The sequence below is a fragment of the Eubalaena glacialis genome, chromosome 15 (genome assembly GCF_028564815.1).
Source record: "Eubalaena glacialis isolate mEubGla1 chromosome 15, mEubGla1.1.hap2.+ XY, whole genome shotgun sequence".
In the NCBI taxonomy this organism is placed as follows: Eukaryota; Metazoa; Chordata; class Mammalia; order Artiodactyla; family Balaenidae; genus Eubalaena; species Eubalaena glacialis.
In genome coordinates this window covers 75,648,478-75,672,407 of record NC_083730.1, presented here as the reverse complement: position 1 = coordinate 75,672,407, position 23,930 = coordinate 75,648,478, and the positions used below count along the sequence as shown (strand labels likewise).

The 23,930-nt window shown below is 51.6% G+C and overlaps 1 protein-coding gene across 2 annotated transcripts; it reads left to right on the top strand.

Moving 5' to 3' along the window:
• Nucleotides 1–233: 233 nt before the first annotated feature.
• On the top strand, nucleotides 234–23,253 carry GLTP (glycolipid transfer protein). Of its 2 annotated transcripts, XM_061169539.1 has the most exons (6): nucleotides 234–486; nucleotides 16,197–16,255; nucleotides 17,222–17,355; nucleotides 20,120–20,270; nucleotides 22,092–22,268; nucleotides 23,000–23,253. In XM_061169539.1, the coding sequence occupies exons 1-6, from the start codon at nucleotides 384–386 to the stop codon at nucleotides 23,060–23,062; spliced, it is 687 nt and encodes a 228-aa protein (XP_061025522.1). In that variant the 5' UTR covers nucleotides 234–383; the 3' UTR covers nucleotides 23,063–23,253. The 2 variants fall into 2 exon arrangements, with proteins under 2 accessions (XP_061025522.1, XP_061025523.1); XM_061169540.1 differs by having other exon boundaries at nucleotides 236–486; nucleotides 22,092–23,253.
• The last annotated feature ends 677 nt before the right edge of the window (nucleotides 23,254–23,930 follow it).

The window sequence follows — 23,930 nt, the reverse complement described above, 5'->3', positions numbered from 1 at the left end:
CGGGTCACCTGGGAGCGGCTCACCTGGGAGCGGCTCACCTGGGCGTACCTGGATCCACGAGTCGGAGCGCTTTCGCGCCCGGCGGGCTAGCCCCGCCCCTCGGCCAATGGTGACGCTGAGGTCCGCGACCGTGGGCGAGGATTGGGCGCGGGCGGACGGGCGGACGGGTGGGGCGGGGCGTCCGGCAGCTTAGGCGCTCTGCCTGCGGGCGGCGCTGAGTGCTCGTCTACGCGGGCGCGGCGCGGGCGGAAGTGGCGACGCTGGCGTCCCTTGAGCCTGCGGCGGGCGGCAGTGACGGCCCCGGCGCTGACGGCGGCGGCCCGGGGGGCGGCGTGGACGCCCGCGGCGCCGGCTGGGGCATCACCAAGGGCCTCGACCCCGAAATGGCGCTGCTGGCGGAGCACCTGCTGAAGCCGCTGCCCGCGGACAAGCAGATCGAGACGGGGCCCTTCCTGGAGGCGGTGTCCCACCTGCCGCCCTTCTTCGGTGAGCCGGGGTGAAGACGGGAGCTGGCCCGCAGCCCTGACCCAGAGCGCACCCGCATCCTCCTTCTCCCGAGCATCCCCCAACCATCCCTCAACTAGACACCGCAAATCCTAATTCCCCACGCATTCGAGATCCCCTTTTTCTCCAAGCACCCCAAATCTTCCCTATCCCGGCCCGCTCCCAAATCCTCTTTCCCCCGAACATGTCACATCCTTCATCTCTTCCCAGACACCCCCAAATCCTCCATCTCCCTCAGACTCTCCCAACCCTCTGTCTCCCCAGACACCTCACATGCCAACATGTCCTTCAGATGCTCGCGGTTCTCCACCCCCTTGTGCACCCCAGTCGTCCATCTCCCCACAAACACCCCCACTCTTCCAAATCCTCAATCCTCCAATCCTCCATCTCCCCGAAAACATCTCTCACCCTATCATCCCCCTCTTCCCTTTCAGAGTGGCTCTCAACTCCCCTCCTTAAAATGAATCCCCCCCCCATTTCATAAACCCCCTCTGTTCTGTAAATTCTCCCAGCCTCTCCCTCATGGGACCTTGTGAACACTTCTTTCCTTAGAATTCCCTCATTCCAGATCAGAGACACCACCCACCACCCCCACTCCAAGGGCAGGAAGCCTGGCAGGGTGAGGAGGGTCCTTTTGGAGACGGAGTCGCAAAACTCTGGGGCCCCTTCCTAGGGAGAACCACCTAAAGCTTTCCCTCCATTTAGAACAGGGGTCAGGACAGGGGGGCTGCTATGTGGGACGACATCAGACATGCAGTGCTTGGGATGGGGTCCAAAAGAAAAAGACCCCTCCTTCATATGTCATGCCCTGGGAGGTCATAGGAGCACTGAACCGGTTGCAGACCTTCCTTTCTCCCATCCCTCAGCCCAGCCCACACCCTGGATGGAAAATGGGAAACAGAAGACAGTACCATCGGCCCCTGCCCGTTGCTTTGCTGGTCCTGAGTAAAGGGTGCAACCTGAGCTGTGCTTTTTCCTCTTCTATGTGGGCTTGCCCAGCGCCCCGCCCTGCTGTTTCATTTGGTGGCCTTGCAGGAAGAGACCAGTCCGGAGGGCAGAGTCTAGCCGAAACCCGCAAACTGACAGAACCTTGACACTGACTTGGACTGAAGGGAAGTGGCACCCGGGGCAGTCACTCCCTTTCTCCCCTAGTGGGTGACCAGGGCTCACAGTGGGCAGTAGTCCCTGAAGTGCCGTGGGCTCTGGGGTGGTTGTGACTATGTGGAGTCGTGTGCATGCTCTCCTCCTCCACCTCTTGAGCCTCAGTATCCCCATCTGTGAAATGGGCATGCTGATCTCCTAGGCTAGCGGCAAAGAGTAAATGAGGTGGTGTGTGTAAAGTTCTGAGGCCTTAAGTGCCAAATAGATCTTAGCTGTTGGCAGGGGGAGGTGTGTGGCTGTTATACAAGTTCCTGGATTCAGTTTTGGTTCCTTCATAGAGTGGATGATTGATTAATGAGTAGTATTTGAGTGAGTGCCATTGGCTGGTTTGTACGATTCTCAGACCTGGCTCTTTTACATCCACTGTTACATCCCTGGTACCCAGAACAGTGCCTGGCACACAGTAGGTGCTCAGTCAGAACTTGTTAAATGTATAAAACATTCTTATTTTCTGTATCTCAGTGTTGAGATAACACTGACTCTCCAGGCAGGAGCTTGGGAGCTATCTGGTTTGAGCATTGAGGAGTTGTTGATTTTTGTGACAGGTTTTTCCCCCCTCCTTGGTTCTATGAGCATTTGCCCTGAACAAGGATTCAGAATCTGTTTAAGCTAGTCGTTCTCAACTGAGGGTGGTTTCACCTCCTCAGGGGACATCTGGCAATATCTAGAGACATTTTTGGTTGTCACAACCTGGGGGGGGGGGGCACGGGGAGATGCTACTGGCACCTAGTGGGTAGAAGCCAGGGATGCTGCAAAACATCCTCCAGTGCACAGCACAGCCCTCACCACAAAGAATTGATCCAGCCCCAAATGTTAGCTGGATCTCAAGGTGGAGAAACCCCGAGTTAAGCTCTGTGGCCCTTTCCTCCCTCATCTTCAGCAAGGTTGCCCATCAGTTCTGCATTTGGGGGCTTCTTCATTTGATGCGATTATCGGGCCGGTTTTAGAGGAAGGGGGTGGTGGCGGCTGGAGCTGGCGGTGATCTGGTGCCCCAGCTGGAGAGCACCCCCTCCTCCTTTCCCTGATCTCAAAAGACCCTTGTCTTTGCTGCGAGCCTGGTGCTGTGGGCCGTCACATCTGTTGACAGAAGCACCATTTATACAGAGGCCTCAGTGGGTTGGCCCACAGAGGATAATTCTTAGCACTATTAAAAAATCGTGATGATCCATTTATTTATTTATTTATTTATTTATGGCTGTGTTGGGTCTTCGTTTCTGTGCGAGGGCTTTCTCTAGTTACGGCAAGTGGGGGCCACTCTTCATCGCAGTGCGCTGGCCTCTCACTATCCTATCCCTCTCACTATCGCGGCCTCTCTTGTTGCGGAGCAGGCTCAATAATTGTGGCTCACGGGCCTAGTTGCTCCGTGGCATGTGGGATCTTCCCAGACCAGGGCTCGAACCCGTGTCCCCTGCATTGGCAGGCAGACTCTCAACCACTGCGCCACCATGGAAGCCCCTGTGATGATCCATTTTGAAGCATTAGGCTCTTCTTGGGGGAGAGTTCCTCCTGAGGGTTTAAGCTTTAGGAGGATGCTCCCACCAGTGGCTTTTCTCTGGCACTCAGGGGTCGATGGAGATCCGCCGTCAGCTCTGACACACGGGCTTTGTCTAGGTCTTGGGAACGTCTGGTCCCCTGGATGATCTGGGTGGCATGTTTCTGGAATGGAGCAGGCCTGGGATTATGGACACAAGAAGTCTGAAAGGCATTCGGTGCCAGTTTCCTCCAAATCAGGGTTTCTCCACCGTGACACTGCTGACATTTGGGGCTGGGCCATTCTTTGGGGTGGGAGTCTGTCCTGTGCTTTGTAAGACGTTTAGTGGCATCTCTGACCTCTCTCTACCAGATGCCAGTAGCACCCCATCTCCCCAAGTTGTAACAACCAAAAATATCTGCAGGGAGACCGAGTTGCCCTTGGTTGAGAGCTACCGCTCTTGATATAAATAGGGCAGAGGGCTGAAAGCTGTGTTTTTAAAAAGTATTTTAATTATGCAAGGAAGATCTGTTTCTCAAAGGAAAATTGAGCAAGAAGAAATGATAAATTAAAAATCTCCCTGCCATTTATTGAGCATTTACTGTGTGCTAAGCATTCTATGTTGATTAATTCACTTAATCGTCTCACAACCTTTTGAGTCAGAGTTTGTTGTTGTTGTTATTGTTATTTAAGAGAGAATCAATGCTGACATTTCAGAGTATTTTCATTCCAAACCCATTTATATCTTTATCTATGTTTAAGGGGAAATGTATAAGCTGCTTTTTTACACCCAACAATATAGCATAACCACCTTTACCCGTCAGTCAGCATTTTTCATAGCTGCCTAGAACTTCATTGTTTGAATGTGGCCATAATTTATTTAACCAATCCCCTGCTGTTGGACATTTACATTGCTTCCTTTTTTTTTTTTTTTTTTTTTGCTCTCGTAAACTGTGCTACAGTGAACATTCTTGTATATATTTCTTTGCATACTTCTTTGGTTATTTCTAATTTTTAGAAGGGAAATTGCTGGGTCGAAGGCTGTGAAGGCTTTTAACCTGTTAGCACAACCCCATTTCTTAAACCATCATCGGTGGTGGTTTGGGACAGAATTGGTTGGGCTTGATGAGTGCTGATTCTTTGGGCTGCAGGTCAGATGTAGCTCAGAACATCTGCATCCTGGTCTAACACTTCCATATCTCCAGCCTGAGTCTCCCGAGCTGTATAGGTTTTGCTATGTCCACTTAAAGGTCAGCCCTTTGTCCATCTTCTTTCTCTACCTTGACCCAGTAATTGGATCTCACCTCTGACTGATCAGTTTGCAGCTGACTTCTGTGAGGCCCTGCTCTCTCATCTTTTATGGTCAATTATGCAGCTGTTCTAGAGCATTTGCAATTGGAGGATGGGGGGGTGGAGGGAGGGGGAGGGAGAGGCTTAATCATTTAGTCTTGCCACTCCCTGCCTAGAAGCCTCAGTGGCTCCCTGTTACCCCGCCTTGATGTCTGTGCTGTAGCCTTTCTGAATGGCTTGCAGCCCCACAGAGGGTACCATGCCATCATCTGCCTCTGGCACTTTACCCGCATCAGTTTCTCTGCCTGGGGTACCACTCCTCTCTGGCCCACCACCTTCCTTTCACCTGGCTGGGTTCCACTTATCCTTAAGGAATCAGCTTAGGGGTCACCTCATCTGGAAAATCTTGCCTGACTCCCATGGAATCTACCCCATTCTGACACTTTGAGTTATTTCAGTGCCTAGCACTTGGCGAGCTAGTGATGTTTGTCGAGTGAATGCTTTTGGCTCCATTCCCATTTTTCTGGGTTCTTCTAAAAGTGTTTTGCTTTCTTCTCTCTTTCTAAGTTAAAATATAGGATCAAATTAAGATACATAACTCATATCCTGTACCCATGGCAGACGTTAATAATCAATCATGATGCTGTTTTTTTCCCCTTTAAGTCTAAACACAGCCTCGGCCACTCCGAGGTCCATTAGAATTGATGCATGAGGTGACACCTGTTTGCTCTCACTGTTTAGGGAGCAACCAAAGATTCAGGAGCTGAAAGTAATTATTTCTACCTCTTGGTTCTTGAGATCCAGATTCCAGGGGTGATTTTACTTCCTTCAGGCTTCTTAGCTTAATTAAATGGATGTCCATAGAATTGAGCCTTACAGATATCTGACACTCACGAAACAGTCCTAGAGTAGCCCCAGAAAGAGTGGTTTTGCATCACTTTGGTTCAATGCTAGCTCTATTTGGCGGGGAGTGGTGGGGGGGGGGAATGGCAGCCCAGAGCCACAGAATTATCTTGTTTTACAGCCAAAGAAACCAAGGCCAGAAAGGTTAGGTGACTTGCCCAAGGTCACACAGCCAGCAATTGACCACAGAGCCAGACTAGAACTCAGGCCTCTGGACTCCTTATGCAGTGCTTTTGCTGTTGTGCCTGCCTGCTTTCCTGGCTTCCTGTCTGGTCAGTGGAGCCAGCCTGTTTGGCCACCGAAGTCCTGGAGCTCTGCTGGCTCCACTGTGGCTTATCCAAGACGCTGGGAACCCCAGACCAGCTATGCAGGTTTCCTTGGAGCTGCGTGCCTCATAATCATCTTGCCAAGCTGGGACCATATCTCTTGCCTATTTGAACGCAGATTTGACGGCTGGGGCATGGAAGTCATCCAGTGGGGAGGCCCCAGACAGCTCAGTTTTTCCTTTAATTGGGACACTGAGTTAACTGCCTGGGGACCAGCCTCACCCACACCCCTTGGCCTCTAAGAAGTTGTTCTTACCATTGCAACAAGCACCTTTCAGGACTTGGGACCACAAGTTTTTTGGTATTTGTTTTTTAAGTTGATACAAATATATGTTTATTTTTGGTTTTGTATAGAATATCCCAAGAAAGAGAAACAAGAAACTGTATTAACCCTCGTCCAATAGCAGGTTAGTTATCATTTTGGTTGAGTGTCTGTTGAGAGCTGGATGCTGTAGGAACCGGAAGTAGACCGCTTCTAGGAGGAAGAAACAATGTACTTTGCGGAGGGCGGTGGATAAGTCACTTTCAGCGATGGGTTTTGCAATTTTGAACCGGCCTGCAGACTCCTCTCATCCCTTGGAAGTGTGTTTGCAAGTAGTGAGTGAGGATTCATTAGCCTTGAGGAGCACCTACTGCGTGCTGGTGAGACATACTCATGAGCTCACCTGGCCCAAGTTAGAGCCAAGTAACACCTGTATAGAGGGCTGCCGCTGGCCCTGTTGTCTTATCCCGTCCATCTGTATAACAGCCCATGAGCTGGCTGCTTTGAACCTGGGTCTATTGTCCACTGAAGTCCATGAATCGAAGTCTCTAGATAGATGGATATTGGCATCAAGCAGCCAGCCTGAGCTTGAGTGCTGGTTCCATGGTGCCCCAGCTGTGTGCCCATGCCCTACTGCTTCCCCTCTCTGAGCCTGCAGCCCCAACTGTACAAGGGGGAAGCTGGGCCTCCCAGGAGGGCCGATGGAGGCGGCCTCCCCCAAATGATGTTGGCGCCCCATGCCCAGAATTACTCCATCTTTTTGCACAGGTGGGACAGACATCCTCAGACCTTTAGAATCTGCACTTCTTGCCACACAGCCCTTGGGAAACAAGGTTCTTGCAAAAAGAAGCTGCCTCTGGCTCTTGCTAACCAGCTGCCAGGGCTTGGGGCCAGCTGAGCTGCCTGGCTACTGAAGCAATTCTCACTTAAAACATCCAAAGGCCAGTGCAGAGCATGGACAAATGGTGCCCACCTGCTCTGTTCCCCCAGTGATAAGGATGAAATCCTCTTGATCCTCTGGGTTCAGAAAAGTCCGGCCCTGAGGTCAGGGACGGAGGTCTGGCCTCTGCTCCTGGAGGGAAGTGGATGGAGAAGAAAGAGGGAAAAGACCCGAACGTCCACTCTGTCACCTGCTAGCTCATCCAGCCCCCGTTTCATTCCTCATCTGTGGGGTGTCTGTCGCATAGGGCTTCTTGGAGGAACAGTGCCCCATTGTGAATCGCCTCCCAGGCCCCAGCAATGTGCCTGGCAGAGCGTAGGTGCCCAGCCAACATGGGACTTGAAAGGGAATGGAAAGAATGCGTGACAAAGGGCTTTGTAAAATATAATGCATGACCCCATCATAGCTAGCGTAACCCCTGTTTTGAGTGACTCCCATGTGCCAAGCATCGAACTAGCCGATATCTCATTTCCAGTCCTTATCATGACCTTATGAATTAGGAGGAATTCGTGCCATTTTACAGAAGAGGAGACCAAGGTTCAGAGTGGTGAAGGGATTTGACCAGGTCACACAGCTAGTAAGGGCTTTGTAGGGGGCCAGCCCTGCCACAAGTCTTCCAGAGCAGAAAGGGCCTTTTTGAGCTGTTTGTCAGGGAGGGGAAATGATAGGAAGTAAGTTCCCATCTGGCAGTGTGCTTATTTCAATGAGCTTATTAGAATGGAAATGTAGGTTGCATTGTTTCAGTTTTAAAGTGGCCTGGATGGATGTTAACTCCTTGTGTTACATTCTTACAGAGTTACTTGTAACAGGGTTTTTTGTTTTTGTTTTTAATTGTTACAGTGTTAACTGTATCTGAGCTTTTAAAAGTCATTACAACGGATCAGCCCTCTCCAGGGTCCTATAAAACCTCTGCTTTCTGTCCCTGCAGTTGCGCAGCCAGCTCACACTTCCCCTGGCTCAGAAATGATTCATTTTCTGCACTGCCGTTCCCCCGAGTTCCTTTCTCCACTCCCTTCTGAGATCTCAGACATTAATGGTCAGGAATACATGGTCCTTATTTTATAACTGAAGGGCTCCTGTTAATTTTACCCATATCAATCAACTGATAACACCTTCTTTCTCTACCTCTCTCTCCTCCCTCCCTTCCTCTCTTTCTCTTTTGTTTTCTTAATCATTGGAATCACTCTTTTCTGGATTTCTTCTCTAAAGAATGATGATATAATGTATAATAATAGTTATTATAATCATAATCATAAAGAATACTTTTAAAAAAATTTAGCCAGAAACTATGAGGTGAGGCCTGTTATTAGCCTCATTTTACAAATGCGGAAACTGCGGCTCAGAGAGTTTAACTAAATTCTCCCAGGCCACACAGCAAGTAAGAGAAATCATTTTCCCATCTGCATTCCCGATTGAAGGCTGGTTTTTGCCAAAGGGGTCAATTTTGGATAAAGAGAGTTGGCATGTTATGGAGGTGATTTTTAAAAGCATCATTTTGTAAACATTCTTTTCTCTTAGATATTAGGATAGTAGAATTTAAAATGGGAACTAGTTTTAGAAAGGTGGGCATTCTCAGGGCTCTTATGCTTCAAAATAGGCCTTATTGCAGACTGAGCCATCTCTCACACACACACACACACACACACACACACACACACACACACACACCACATACCCGTGGATTAATAAATGATTCATCTCCATCAGCTGTAATTTGAGTGCCTCCCATTATGATCCTTGTAACCCAGGATCTGTAAAGTTAATCTGCCCCATGTGTTTAACAACAAAACCTTATTATCCAGCTATTGAAAAAAAAAAAATTGAATTTGAAATAGAACCTCCCCAAACCAGGCTCCTAGAGTCATGACACAGGTACCCTCTTCTTCCTTTTTCAAATAAGTATTTATGGGTTGGGTCTGGTATTCCCACACTGAATCACACAGGCTGAAAGTGAAGCTGTGCGTCTTAAAAATGGAATGCTTTTTGTTCTTGAAGGAAAATTATTCCTGAGATGAAATGAGAGGGCGGGCCAGGGCGGGGGCGATTCTGTCACTTTCTTGCCTAATGTTGGGAACATCACCTGTGGGAAGATATGGTTGTCTGAAGAGGCAGGCGTTGAGGCGCAGCTTGGATGGAAATTTCCAAATATGTGCTGGGGGCTTGCTCAGAGCATGATGGCAGGTGCTTTCCAACTACGCTGAGGCCAGGAAAAGAGGAAGTGAATGTGATTCTGTGTGGCATATGGTGACTGCTGGCTTACGGGGAATTCTGCTGTCTGGGCAATCTCAACCATCTGAACTATGACAGAGACCCGGGCAGAACTGTCACAGAGGTCATGCACAGAATGCTTGCTTGGTGCCTGTTTCCTCTTATTTTGCAGGCAATGGTGACAAAGTTGGCTATTTGTTTTCCAAGTATCTAGCAGAATCAAAGCACTGCAGAGAAAACAAGAGGAGTTTTTAAAAAACTACACAAAGCTGTCCTAAATCCCTGAAAACATACCATGTAGAGCCATTTAGAGAAGAGTTGAGGGGGCCTGTGATGTCACTGGGTCACACTTTTATCATAATTCCTGTTTTTGATGATGGCCCTGTTTAGAAAACTGCAAATGGTTTGCTGTACAAAAGCAGGGACATTTGAGTTACATTTTGAGAAGTTCCATCCAGAATGGCTGAATGTGAAAGTTCGTACATTCATAAAATTTGGTAGATGGAAAATATTTCACTGTTTTATTTTCTTTTTATTATTGAGATTAAATGTCTTTTCCTTTCTTCTTTTAATTGTCCATTTTTCTATAAGGTGGTTGTTGTTTTTTTCTTATTGATTTGTTCGAACTCTTTACACATTAGGGATGATAGTCTTTGGTCTATGGTATTTGTTACACAGGTCATCCCCTCCCCCAATCAGTTTGCTCTTTGGCTTAGATTGGTGATGGGATCCCCATCCCCACCCCGACCCCATCCCATATAGAAGGTTTCTGGGTTTTGTAATCAGACTTATTGGTCTTTTCCTTATGCCTTTTGGGTTGAGTAGCATGCTTAGAAAAGTCTTCTAAACAGAAGGGGCCATTTGCCAACGTGTTCCAGGTAACCAAGGCTTGACTGTGTTTGGAATCCGTGCCCATTAGAGTTGGTTTCATGAAGCGAGATGGTGAAATTGTACCTGATTTTTCTTTTGTTTTTGAGACAACTTCCTTTCACCCTGGAGGTAAGACGATGAATGAGAAAAGCGCCCGAGCGCCCCCGCCCCCGCCCCCTGCCCTTCCCTTCTGGCAGGTTCTGGGTGTCATTCTAAAGAGCCTGTTGGCTGACAACAGTGAAAAACAAGTTTGGGTTAACTGCAAAACAGGTAAAACAAGAAAGGTAATTTTGAGGCAGGGCTGCATTCTGTAGGAAAGGTAAAGCTGGATAACCCTCCAGAAGCATGTCGCGTCGTATCCAGAGCAGCGGCCAGTTTGAGTTTCAAGGCTTAGGCCACGGTGTGCTTGGGGGTTACAATCATTGCAGGGTTCTCCCGTCAGAGTCCTTTCGCTTTTGTTGAGTTCACACACACAGATAGAAACGTTCTAGAAAGAAAGGCTAGAGGGAGTGGTGGCACCAGCCTTGGCTAATTGTGTCTGCGTGCCTGACTCTCGCCGTGTGACCCTGGGCCAGTCACTTGGCTCTTCTGGGCCTAGCGGCCTCGGGCTGCGCCAAAGCAAACATAAACCCAGAGCCTTCCATGAGGCGTGTTGAAGCTGGCTTCAGCTTGCCTGGAGCGCCTCCTGTTTGCCCAGCACTTCAGGGCTCTGGAAAGGGAGGGGCCTGAGCCCAGCGTGGTTCAGGCACTTGTCCAGACACCAGAGCTGAGAGCTGAACCCAGGACCGGGGCTCCGGAGCATGACCGTGCTCCTCCCTTGATCACAGGTGGCCCACCCCCAGACGCTGCCAGCCCGACTCCTGTGTGCCCATCCACGTGTACACAGTGATGCCTTTCCTGCCGGCAATCGCCCCCTCGCCCTGGCCCCATGCAGCGGGGAAGTGGATTCTGGGGTCGGTCGGCCTCACCACCTCCCTCTGCTGGGGTCCATCTCCCAGCCCTCGACTCTCCCCTCTCTTGCTTCTGCTCTACAACTGGCTCCAGAAGTCCATCCAGACCCCACATCCTCCCCTACAGTAGAGCAGAAGCTCTGTCCCTGCATGGTAGCCACGACGCACAAGAACAGCTGCCTTGGGGCCCGGCTCCTGCCAACCACGGCAGCCTCATGACCCGAGTGACACGCTGTCGGGAGAAGGCGAAACAAAAAGCCTTTCTCCCCGCCATCGCGGGGTGGGGCGGGCACTCAGAACCACACAAGAGCCGTTTCTAGAGCCAGGGAAGCTGAATAACATTCTGTGCATGTCTAAAATGCATGCCCAGTGACCTGAGTCGCTGGGAAAAGCTAGGAAGCCACCCACGCGTGGTTGATGATGATCTGTCGCCAAGCCCTGGTTCCACATCTCCAACGTGGGATGGCTTTACTCGAACATCAGCCGGCGGTGGGAATCAAATCACGGCCAGGCTCAGGGCCCTCACTTGGCACATATGGCGCCTGCCCCATCACAGCAACTCTACAGGGGTGGTCCCTTTCCAGGCGGGGAAACTGAGGCCAAAGCCCCTTTCCATAGCCTCTGCCTTGTTAGTCACGTGGGTCCTTAGACCCGGTGCATTGGGTCAATCTTCACTACAAGAAAGTGGCTAGAAGAAGAACCTGGCAGGAAATGTGCCTCTAGATTCACGTTTCCTATTATCTGCCCCCTCGTTCATGCTGGGGTCCAGCTCCATGCCAGGTGCGGGGGGCACAGAGGGGGACTGAGGCCCCCTGGTCTCTGCCCTCTCTGAGCTCAAGTCCATGGCAGGGATCGGTGGAAAACAGAGTTACACGTGGAACCACAATCACGGTAGCAGTGCAGTGGACTTGGAGAAAAAGTGGAAGGAAGAAGTATGACTTTTATGAGCAGAAAAAAGTGTCTGACATTCTTGTTCTTTTTTTTTTTTTTGGCTGTGCCGCACGGCATGTGGGATCTTAGTTCCCCCACCAGGGATTGAACCCGTGCCCCTGCAGTGGAAGCACAGAATCTTAACTGCTGGACCACCAGGGAAGTCCCAAGTCTGACATTCTTTTCCAACTTTATATATGAAAATTTAAAAACATACAGCAACCCTGTTTGGGAAAAGCATCTTAGGAACTTGTGCAGAAATCAGCGATTTTTAGAAGATGGCTGCTGTCATCTGCCGATGCTGGCTTTCAGCTGCGACATTTCCAGCCTCCAGCCAACCCTGCTCACTTCAGACTGGCCCCCACAATCTGAATTGGCTCTGGCCAGTCCATCCTGTTACTGAAGGCAGTGGTTTGTGTATACTGACAGACTCCCTCGGTTTGTCTCAAGTCTGAAGTCAAGGGGAGATTCTGTCAGCAACCAAAGACCTCTGTTCAGTCCTGAATGGCGGGGCAGGTTTGTCTTCCAATTCCAGGGCTTGTTCCTATACTTGGTGCTCCTAAGGGAAAAGTCATACCCCTTCGATTGTCTAGTTGGTGAATATATGGTGCAGTGTTAAATACATCGCAGCCTTAAAGCTGTTTGCCCATTTTGTCTTTAAAAATCTGAACAAATGGCTAGCGAACTCTTGGTGAAATTTAAATGTTAATAAAATAGTATACCCATAAAAAAAATAAATAAATAAAAATAAAACGTACAGCAAAATTGAAAGAATTTTACGGTGAATATTCATGAATCTGCCACCTAGATTCTACCATTAATACCTGACCATACCTGTCTATCCACCTCTCCATCCGTCCATCAGTCCACCTCATGTCTTTGGACAACATACATTTTGAAAGATGTGGAGGTGAAGCCATTGGCCATCCCTTCGGAAGGGTTTTTTTTTTTTTTTCGGCTGCGCTAGGTCTTCGTTGCTGCGTGCTGGCTTTCTCTAGTTGCGGCGAGCGGGGGCTACTCTTCGTTGCGGTGCACGGGCTTCTCATGGTGGTGGCTTCTCTTGTTGCACAGCACGCGCTCTAGGCGCGCTGGCTTCAGTAGTTGTGGCGTGTGGGCTCAGTAGTTGTGGCTCGAGGGCTCTAGAGCGCAGCCTCAGTAGTTGTGGTGCACGGACTTAGCTGCTCTGCGGCATCTGGGATCTTCCCAGGCCAGGGATCAAACCCGTGTCCCCTGCATTGGCAGGTGGATTCTTAACCACTGCGCCACCAGGGAAGCCCCCCTTTGGAAGGGTTTCGCCAGTCCCTATGCTGCCCATCCATGGCACCTGCCCGGCTCCTGTGAGGCTCGAAATTGGTGACCCTTGGTGGCACAGTCAAGAGGGGAAGAGTCTCCAGTGGTGGAGAGTCCTGGCTGTCTTGCATTATTATTTTTTTTTTAAAGGAGGTTTCTTTTTATTTATTTATTTTTTGGCCACGCCGCTCGGCATGCGGGATCTTTGTTCCCCAACCAGGGATTGAACCCTTACCCTGAGCAGGGAAAGCGCTGAGTCCTAACCACTGGGCCGCCAGGAATTTCCTGCATTCTTATTTTAAGTCTGGAATGCGTTGTCCTTTGGGGGAGCCAGTGGTAAATGTCCCGGGAGAGAACACGTTGCAGGGCTAGCAAATTGCACAGCCTCCCAGGTTGGCCTTGCAGGATGAGGTCAGCGATACATCAGGGAAGATGAAAGGGTGGGTGGAATCATTACCTCATTAATGCCCTTGGCAGGTCCACCTGGGAGTGCAGAGCGCCCAGGATCAGGTGGGACAGGCAGCCTGCATCCCCCCACCCAGCACCTCGGAGCAGCTCCTGTGGCCACCCCGGGGGAGGTCCAGCGTAGCCCCGTGGAGGGAGATGTGCTCCCACAGGCGTGGGAGAGAGGCCGGTAGCTGAGAGCAGTGGGCTCACCTCTCGGCCCGAGGAGTCTGTGCCCGGGAGCCCGCAGCAGGGCGAGGCGGCCACCCCGGGCCCCATGAGGGCCTCAGTCGGGAAGCAGGAGAGTAGAGGTGGCAGGGGACACAGGCCCAGTGTTCCCACTCAGCGGAGGTCCTGAAGGACCTGGTGCCTTCCGAGCCTGGGTGACATTTGCTGGACCGTGGAGCCTGGCCCTGGTCACGCTACAAAGTCATAAAGATGGTCACAGTTCGTGCACTGAGGGTTCCTGTGCTGGCCACTCTGCTAAATGCGTTCAGTGCGTGCATTTTAATCCCCACGTCAGCCCTATGAAATAAGTAGCACTGCTGCCCCATTTGACATGTGAGGAAACTGAGGCACAGGAGACTTGCTCAACTGGATTCAAACCCAGGGTGTCTGGATTTCTACCCAACCTTCTTTCCATTGGGTTTTGGGGTATTTCATTTATAACATCCAATGCTGTTTCCCCAATGCACCTTTTTCGTAACGGCTGCGATTAGAATGTTCCAGATGGCCGGCCAGGTGTGCTGGGTCACCTTGGGTGGAATTCAGCCCACAGGTGTCCCTCCCCCAGTCCTCCGCCCCTATGCGGTCAGTTGGCACGCGCACCGAGGCCCCAGCCTGGCCAGCAGACAAGGGGAAGCTGGCGCTGGTGTTTCCCCACCGTGGGTTTGGTACCCACTTGTGGCCTGCTTGGGCATCTTTGCCCCCTGGGCTCTGTATCGAGGACGGTGAGAGGTGTTGGGGAAGCACAGCTGTCTTCAGGCTCTGAGGTGAAGTCCTTGTTGAGTCTGCTCAGGAGAGAACCGGCCCTTCCCCATGTGTTTCCTCCTTGCCCAGCCCTTAGCAGGGAGCTCTGACCTGTGGGCTGTCTCTGGTCCCCGTGACAGCCTGCTGGGGGATCACAGAGGAGGGAAAGGAGGAGAGACAGTCCACAGTCAGCTCACATTTCCCATGGAGTCCTGAGTTCCAGGCACTGCCAGTTTCTAGGTCCACATTTCATCAACTCAAAGGTGCCACCTATTTTAAAATGCTCTGTTGTTTTATGAACCACCAAGACAGGAAAAACGCCTCCAATTAAGAACATTCCGATTCCAGAGGTGAACAAAATATGTGTCTTGGAAGTGGGTTGTTTCACATCATCCTCACAGCAGCTCTGATCGGTTCTGTTGGCCCATTTGCTAGATGGAAAGCTGAGGCTCAGAGAGCAGAAGGGACATGACCAAGCCCACACTGCCAGTGTGTGCAGAGCGGGTATGGAGCCCCAGTTCATCGAGCTCTGTTAAGTGACCAGAGTCCCACTCCTGGTGGGTTCTCCTGGGCTCTTATGCAGAGTCTCAGAACGGTGGGGCTTCTGGGTCGCCAGCTCACTTCTTCCTTAGAAGCTGGTGAATGAGGCGGGTAGGATGAATTGGGAGATTGGAATTGACATATATACACTATGGGTACTATGTATAAAATAGATAACTAATGAGAACCTACTGTGTAGCACAGGGAACTCTACTCAGTGCTCTGTGGTGACCTAAATGGGAAGGAAATCTAAAAAAGAGTGGATATATGTGTAACTGATTCACTTTGCTGTACAGTAGAAACTAACACAACATTGTAAAGCAGCTATACTCCAATAAAAATTTTGAAAAAAAGAAAAAAAAAGCTGGTGAACGAGCTCTTCTTCCAGCTCGTAAGATTCCTCGAGCTGCCTCCTGGCCAGCTGGTTCATTAGTGGCCTCCGCCTTGTCAGCCAAGATGGTTTCTTAGAGTATTAGTTTTGCAAGATACTCTACACTGTGCTGTCCACTTTGGTAGCCACTGGCCACATGTGGCTATTTAAATTTAAATAAATGAAAGTTAAATCAAATTACAAATTCAGTTCCTCGATCACATTCACCACATTTCAAGTGCTCAATAGCCACATGTGGCCCACGTTAGACGGTGCAAATATAGAACATTTTGTCTTAGGAAGAGAGGGTGCCGTGGACAAAACAGTTTGCCCCCTAGATAGTCCAGTTGTATTTTTTTTTTAGTATTTATTTATTTATTTGGCTGCGCCAGGTCTTAGTTGCAGCACGCGGCCTCTTTTAGTTGCGGCATGTAGGTTCTTAGTTGCAGCATGCGGGAATCTAGTTCCCCGACCAGGGGTCAAACCCGGGCCCCCTGCATTGGGAGTGCGGAGTGTTAACCACTGGACCACCAGGGAAGTCCTAGTCCAGGTGTATTTTAAAGGCTCTGACAAGTCCTGCAGTAAGAAACTGGTCTCACTCAGAGCCCAGCACTCCAAATTGCCCATGAACCATTTTAACACTTAACAAACAGCTCTGCCTTTCCTTAAACACACCAAGTGACCTCCCCTCCTGTCCCCATGGCCCATGGAGGTCCTGAATATCACCCTCGTTGGGAATCTAAATCTCTCTTCTTATTTTGTCCCTAGATTGCCTCGGCTCCCCAGTGTTTACTCCCATCAAGCTGGACATAAGTGGCAACATCACAGTATGTACTTGGCCCTGCAGCCCCGGTACCCAGATCAGGACTCTGTAATCCCGCCCCGTCACCAGTGCCCTGCTCCCTGCCACAAGTTCCCCAGGCCGAGGAACAGGAAGGAGATGTGGAAATGGGCCTGGCCCCCAGCTTCTCTGACTTGGGGCTCCAGGTTCTTGGTCCTCTTTGCGGTCATGCCATCCAGTCATAGCCAAACTAGGACCACAGTCTGGAGGGTTGACCTGAGAAGGAATCTACTGGTTCTTGTATTCACTCTACCAAACAAAAAATAAACTCCAAGGTCCATAGGTGCACTGACCCTGCCCTTCCCTTCCCCAATCCTGAGAGTTCCAGATGGCATCCCCTAGCCACTGACCCTCCCCCCATGAGGATCCACTCTGAGGCTGGTTCTGTGTCATTATCCCCATTTTATAGACGAGGAAGCTGAGGCTCAGAGCGGTTGAGGGGCTCATAGCACGGAAGTGGCAGAGGTGGAATTCACTCCACCAACTCAGGAGCCTTCTTCCTGGACATCTCAGAATCCTAAGAACCTATTTCCATTTGTCCACAAAAGCGAAACTTCAGATGCTTGGGGTTTGAGGCACTGTCAGTAGTGGCTGGAGAACGTGGACTCTGGGGCCTGGCCAGTGCTGGAACCTGCTCGCACCTGCACCAGCTATGTGACCTTGAGCACGTCATTTCCCCTCTCTGAGCCTCAGTTTCCTCATCTGCAAATTGGAATTATGACAGCAGCATCAGGGTTGCTATGAGGATCAAATGAGGCTGTGCCCATAAAGTACTTCGCAAGTCCTGTAAATGCGAACAGTCATGGTTATTGTCATGACAAGCCCCACTGTAGGTCCTGGCGCTGCGGGGCAGGAGAGCGAGGCTCTGGCGGGGCGCTCCTCCACCCAGCACGCGGCAGCCGTCTATGGGGGCAGCCTTCCTAAGGGGGAAACCCTGTGTGCTCCGTTTCAGAAAATCAAAGCTGTGTATGACAACAACCCGGCCAAGTTCCGGACCCTGCAGAACATCCTGGAGGTGGAGAAGGAAATGTATGGAGCAGAGTGGCCCAAAGTGGGGGCCACGCTGGCGCTGATGTGGCTGAAGAGGTGATGGGCTCGGGTGGCTGGGTGTGTGTGGCTGGTGGGCCTGGAGGCCTGCTCTGCAGAGGAGGGACGGCCAACCTTGCCACTGCCCCATGGTGTCTGCTCTGATGGGGCAGGACGGGCACTTCCTGTCTTTCACATAGGCACTCTTCTTGTGTAAAGCTAGTTAGTGACAGAGAAAAAGCACCCTGGGGGCCAAGGCCAGCCTGATGGTGACGCTTCCTTGCTTGTTCCAGCCCCACCAGAGGCATAGCAAGCCGGTGGGTACTCTGGCCGTTGTGCTAAGCTGTTTAGACACCCAATCGCATTTCATGTGCTGTGAGTTAGGTGTGGTTATCCCCATCTCCCAGAGGAGGCCACTGGGGCTTCTGGTGGCCAAATCACATGCCCAGGGCACAGGGGCAGTGCTGGGACTGAGTGGCTGAGCACAGTTGTGCAGGTTGTACACTGCACAAAGATGTTCCGTCTAGGGCCGGTCACATCACACACATGGTAGATTTGTATATTATGACAGCTTCTTGACAGAAATACAGCATCTTGAGGACAAAGGACTCTAATTTGCACAAAATTCGTCCTGTGGCCTGGGGGCAGGGTACCCCGATATGGGATATGAACTCAGGCAGTCTTACCCCAGAGTTGACAGTGCTTGTAACCGTGATACATATTGTCCTCATAGCACATATTTGGAGCCGCATACAATTGTTCCATCTTACAGATGAAGCCATTGAGGCTCAGAGAGGCCAGCCAGCTTGCTTGCTGAGATCACGCTGCTCTCTACCAGCTCCAGAATTCTCCTTTAGCTGTGCAAACTGCACAGTCCCTGGCAACAGCTGTGAAGCCAGGGACCCATTCTCTGCCTCACGGATGTTCCCAATGTTGCCCTTTCTCTGGGGCCTTGAGTCAGGAGCCAGGAAAGGCGCTATTCCCCTGTCTCTCTCTGCATTCCCTGAAGCTACCCCACCCCTACCCCCATGCACTTCTTTGGTGAAACAGAACAGGAAGAATCTGCTCCCTGGAGGGTGTGGCCTGTGTGGGCATCCGGGGGTAAATGGGCTATAATTAACAACCTTATGGCCTATTTTATGACTCGCCCCCACTGAGCTACCTACTCTTGTCTGTCAACAAGAGAATCACAGACCTGGAATAAGGAAAGCCCCTGGGTCTATCCATTGGCAGGTTCCGTAGGTTTCTCAGGAAGAGCAAGCCAGAGAGTGATGTTCGGATCAGTTAGATTGTTTGTGTCCAGATCAGACATGGGCAGAGCCAGGTGACTGGGAGAGCACATGCCGGTGGATGTCAACAAATCGAGCACATAATAAGCACCTGCTGTGTGCTGTGCATGGTGCCGGGTGCATGGGATGATGCTTGGAGAGGCATGGTCCCTCTTAGGGTATCACAGCCTGGGCAAGGGGTCAGGCTGGTGGGTAGATCCTGACAGCTGGATATCAGACCCTGGAGCAGAGAGAAATCAGGGAGGGCTTCCCGGAGGAGGATCGCCAAGCAGCGTCTCCAAGACTGAACAGGAGGGTTCCAAGAGGAAGAGGCCTTGCAGAGGCCTTGGGAGGGCAGGAGAGGCACAGCATATCTGCCCCTCCAGGAAGATCTGGTCTAGCCAGGGCCCGGGATGCAAGGCAGGAGCAGGGAAAGATGAGATGGGATTGGACAAGGATGAGTTCCAGCCTCCTCAGGGGTGCTAGGGAGCCACTGAGGGGCATGAAGCCCATTGGTAACAGGGTAAGATGGGGCTTGAGAAGGAATCGTCCCAGCTGCTGGTTAGAGGGGGATCATTTGGGCTGGGAGAGGCAGGGGCTCAGGAGAGGTGGTCAGCCAGGGCAGGGCTGGGACTGGACCCTGAGCTCGCTTCCACACCCCAGGCTGATCCCCAATGGTTGAGGGTTGTGATCCAAGCATGGAGGATATCCCTTCACCTCATGGGTGATAAAGCTTAACTTTTATTCCTTTAGTCCTCGGGCCCAGAACTCTTGCCCCTAAGAACCCCCCAACCTGAATCCTACCGCCCTGCAGGGAGGGAGCAGAGGACCCCAGCTGGGGAGTGAGACAGGCTGGGTTCACATCCCGGCCTTTGATTGAGCTTTTGGGGTACCTCTGTGTTCCCTTCTATGAACTTAGTCTCACAGGGCTGAGGGGAGCAGATGAAATGATGTGGATTAAAGGGCTAGTACTGATCTGATTTTCAACTTGGTCACCCTGCCGTGACCCACACCCTTCTTCTGGCTCTTGAAGCATCATTCTACCCCAGAGGAAGGGCTCAAGTGGCCATTGGAGGATGCAGACGGTGGCTCAGGCAGTGATGGAGGCGGGGAACCCACAGGGTCAAAGTCGCCTGTGTTCTCAGCATGTCCCTGGTCTATGGTCCCTGAGCCCTTTGAGGACCAGAGCTGTAGCTTCAACCCTGCACTGACTGGCTTCATTCCTCAAGCACTGATGGCCATGTGGCCATGGAAATAGGCAAGACAGGCCCAGACCCTGCCCTCATAGACCTTACAGCCCAACAGGGACTGGCCCCAGGCCTGGTATAGACGAGGTACTTGGGACATGTGACGTGAGCCGGGGAGTCACGTTACACGGAAGCTGTTGTAGACACATGACAGTAGAGGAATCATCACCCCCTTTGGGGTGTCCATCCCCCCCGGCTCACTGTAGGAGGTTAATACAGAGCACATCCGGGTCTCCGCGTGCGGCGCTGGTGGGTGGTGCCGACGGGGGCGTGCAGGGCCCTGAAGCGCCGTCTCCCTTCCGGCTGCAGAGGCCTGCGCTTCATCCAGGTGTTCCTCCAGAGCATCTGCGACGGCGAGCGGGATGAGAACCACCCCAACCTCGTCCGCGTCAACGCCACCAAGGCCTACGAGATGGCCCTCAAGAAGTACCACGGCTGGATCGTGCAGAAGATCTTCCAGGTGAGCCGCCCCGCAGGACCGGAAGGACCACCGGCTCGCGGGGCCCGCCCTCTGCCCCGCGCCCTGTAGCTGCGGTCCCCGCCCCCCTCCCACCCCGGCTCAGGAAGGGCTCCCCTGTCCATCTGGGGTGAGGCTGGTGCTCCGAAGGACCCCTGCCGCGTGGCGGGCATTTTCCTAGATGCTCCGTGGTGGTTCTGATGAGGGGCCTGATTGGGAGGCCATGGGAAGAACCAGGGCAGAGACTGAGGCCGTCAGGTTGATGGTGGGCTGGCCTCACTGGCCCCTTGGATTCAGCTGGGACCCTCGCTCTGGGGTGGGGAGGGGAGGAAGGGCCCCTGTGCCCACGGGGGCGTCTGCTGAAAGAACATTGGCCCACGAGGCCCTTGGTGACTTGTGTTGGGGTGATGATGACCACAGGCCTTCAGCACCAGCCCGGCTTTGGGAGAGGTCCACTGGGGAGGTGTGGAGAGGCTTCGGGGTGCCCTGTACACTGTCGTGGCTGCCCTTCCTCCTGAAGCTTCCACCACCCGCTGTTCCTCACTCCCGTGAGAACCGGCATCTGAGGGCTGGTCTCTGTCCCACGTGGCACAGGTCGAGGGTAGGCTGGGTCGGGAATCTGCTGGATCCAGGCAGGAAATAGGGCCACATCTGGGCCATCTGCCCTGGCAGGGCTGGGGACAGTGCTTATCCTGGGTGGGTGCCGCAAGAGCCCTGTCCCCCACCACCCCCGGCAGAGCGTTGCCCCCCCCTTCCCCCGTGAAGGCCTCACGACCACCACCTCAGTAATAACCATGTGTCCGGGATGCCTGGCCTGGCGGGCTGCCCGTGGAGGGTGATCCTCACAAATGCACCGAGAGGTACTGTCCTTGCCTCCATTTCACAGATGAGGAAACTGACGCCCAGAGACGTTTAGGATCTTGCTGGAGGTCACACAGTAAGAGAAATGGGCAGCTGGGATTCTACCTCCTGAGCCTCGGTATCCTCATCTTGCAGATGGGTATAAAATAGGCCCTGCCTCACAGTCTCATTGTGAAGAGTCAGCGTGTTACTCTGTATAAAGTGCTTGGCATGTGGTTTACACTCAGCAAATTGAAGCTATTTCTATTTTGATTCCTAATGATAACGTTATTATTTGTAATTTCCTCACCTTCTCAAAAGGCTTGTAGCCTAAGCTTTTTATCTGGTTGCATCCTTTTCCTTCTGGCTCTGAAATTCTGTGTATGTCTGGTTCTCTGGACTTTTCAAGTTGTCAGGGAAGCCCTGAAATTTAGGGAAGTATCACCCCCTGAAGGACAAAAGAGGAACAGCACAGATCAGCCGTCCTCTCCCCGGCTCAGAAAGGTGGGGTCTCAGGAGGAAGCTGTTTACTTTCTCCAGGGCAGGGAGCCCCGGGGGAAGAGGCTCATCCACACCGAGCACCTGCTGTGTGCCTGGTGCTGTGCTGAGCACTTTGCATGACCTCCTTAATTCTCACAAAGGCAGCCCGATGGGGTGGGTGTCATTATTATCCCCATTTACAGATAAGGAAACTGAGGCTCAGAGAGGCTAAGTAACTTGCTCAAGGCTCACCGCTAGTCGGCGGCACAAGCTGGAATTTGAACCCAGGTCTGTCTGTCCCCAAAGCTTCCTGCTGTCTCTCACCGGGGTAGAAGGGGACACACATCCCCTTGGCCTTTCCCGTCCAGCACCACGAATAGCACAGACCCCTGCCCAGCACGGACCTCTGGGGAGTCCCCTCCCAGAACCCTGACGGGCCTGGCCCGGTGGCTCAGGGTCTCCACCTCCGCTAACACTGCGCACCCCCCTCTCACCCGTCTCAAGGCAGCACTGTACGCGGCCCCCTATAAGTCCGACCTCCTCAAAGCACTCTCCAAGGGCCAGAACGTGACGGAAGAGGAATGCCTGGAGAAGACCCGCCTCTTCCTGGTCAACTACACGGCCACCATCGACGTCATCTACGAGATGTACACCAAGATGAATGCCGAGCTCAGCTACAAGGTGTAGGCCAGACCCTCAGCGGGCACCCCGGGCCGCATGCCCCTGACCACAGCCCCCCGCAGGAACAGGCAAACCCGAATCACTGTGAATCCAGCCGGCCGGCCACCCCCAGCCTGAGGCGCCCCCCAGAGCAGCCCAGAGACGGACCAGGGTCTGCAGGGGACCGGCCCTGCTCTTTTAAAAGTCACTTTTGGGGTCTATCCTCCTGGAGCAATAAATAACGATCTCACTTCCGAAATTCATGACAGCACAGACTGACTTTATGCCTTCATTTCAGTGTGATAAAAATTGATTAATGTTTCTAAGAAATCAAGTCCTCGGGTTTTTTTGGTTTCCCACCACCACCCCATGCGGAGCGTGACTCTGGGGGAACCGGTGTCAGACTCCTCACTTTAAAAATAGGCACGTGTCCTGAGGATCTGGCTGAGTGATGTTTGGGGTATTTTAAGGACCATGAGGGGGTTTGATCTGAAATTATACAGGGCCCCTATTGTGGGATTTTTTTAAAGCAAACTGGTGTGTGTTCTCCGTGGTTTGCACAGCCCAACCTCACAGCACTGTCATTAGAGCCTGCTCTTTCTTACTGTCTTTTGCTAGACAGTGTTTTTATAGCTGAAACCAACCAGCAAGCCTTTGATGACCAAGGGGAGGGTTATTTTAAAGCTATCAGGCACAAATAATTGACCATAGATGACTGTATTTGCATTCTTCTCCATAATTATCTTCTTCAGGGACAGCTTTTCCAACCTGAGAAACTACCTACCATGTGTATTCTTTCAAGGGGAAGAGGATGAACCCAAGAACACGCCTTGCTGCCTTAACTGTCCTTCCTGGCGCTAAAAAGAGCTGTATTTTTGAAAGTGTTGGGGCGAACAGAGCAACCCCCAAAGAACTGATATGTGTTAAAAACCCAGTGAGGAACAATTGGTGATTTTTTTGTGGAAACTAAATAATCCTTAATAAATAAATCTCTATTTTGGAATCACATTGGTGTGCTGTTTTGGTTCTTGATTTTTTTTTTTTTTTTTTTTTTTCCCGTTCTTTCTGGATCAGAGGTTACAACTGGAGATAAGCCAAGGACCTGTTTTCTGGCCTCCAGGTCCTATTTCTGGTTTAAAAAAATAGAACTGGTTGCCACATTGAGAAACTGGGGACATGTCACAGAAAAAGCTTGATTTCTAGCTTCTTTTGAAAAATCAGACTGCCTGTCAGGAGCTGAGAGATGACTGCCCCCTTGGCTGGATGGGAGGAGTGGGTGGATATATTTTCCACTTTGCCTCAGTCCCCACCAATCCCTGTTGCCTCCCCAACCCAGTGACCATTGGTTATTTGAGCTTTATTGTGGGCTGATGCTTTTTCTGTTACTAGGGTTAAATGTAGAAGGAAATATTTTACTTCATTCCTGCTCCTACAGAACTGATAGTCTAGTGGGCAAGATGGACCAGTAAATCACCAGTGATGATATAGAGTGGTCAGTGCCCAGAGGGAGCCTGGGGCTACAGGTGGGGGGGGCCACATCCTGGGATGACACTGAACCTCGATGGAAGGGTTGGGGTTGGGAGGATCCCGGTAGAGGAGGAGAAGGAGGGGACACTGCAAATCATAGGCAATGTCCTGATGGCTTGACCCAGAGCAGGCTGTGTGTATATGAGACATCATGCC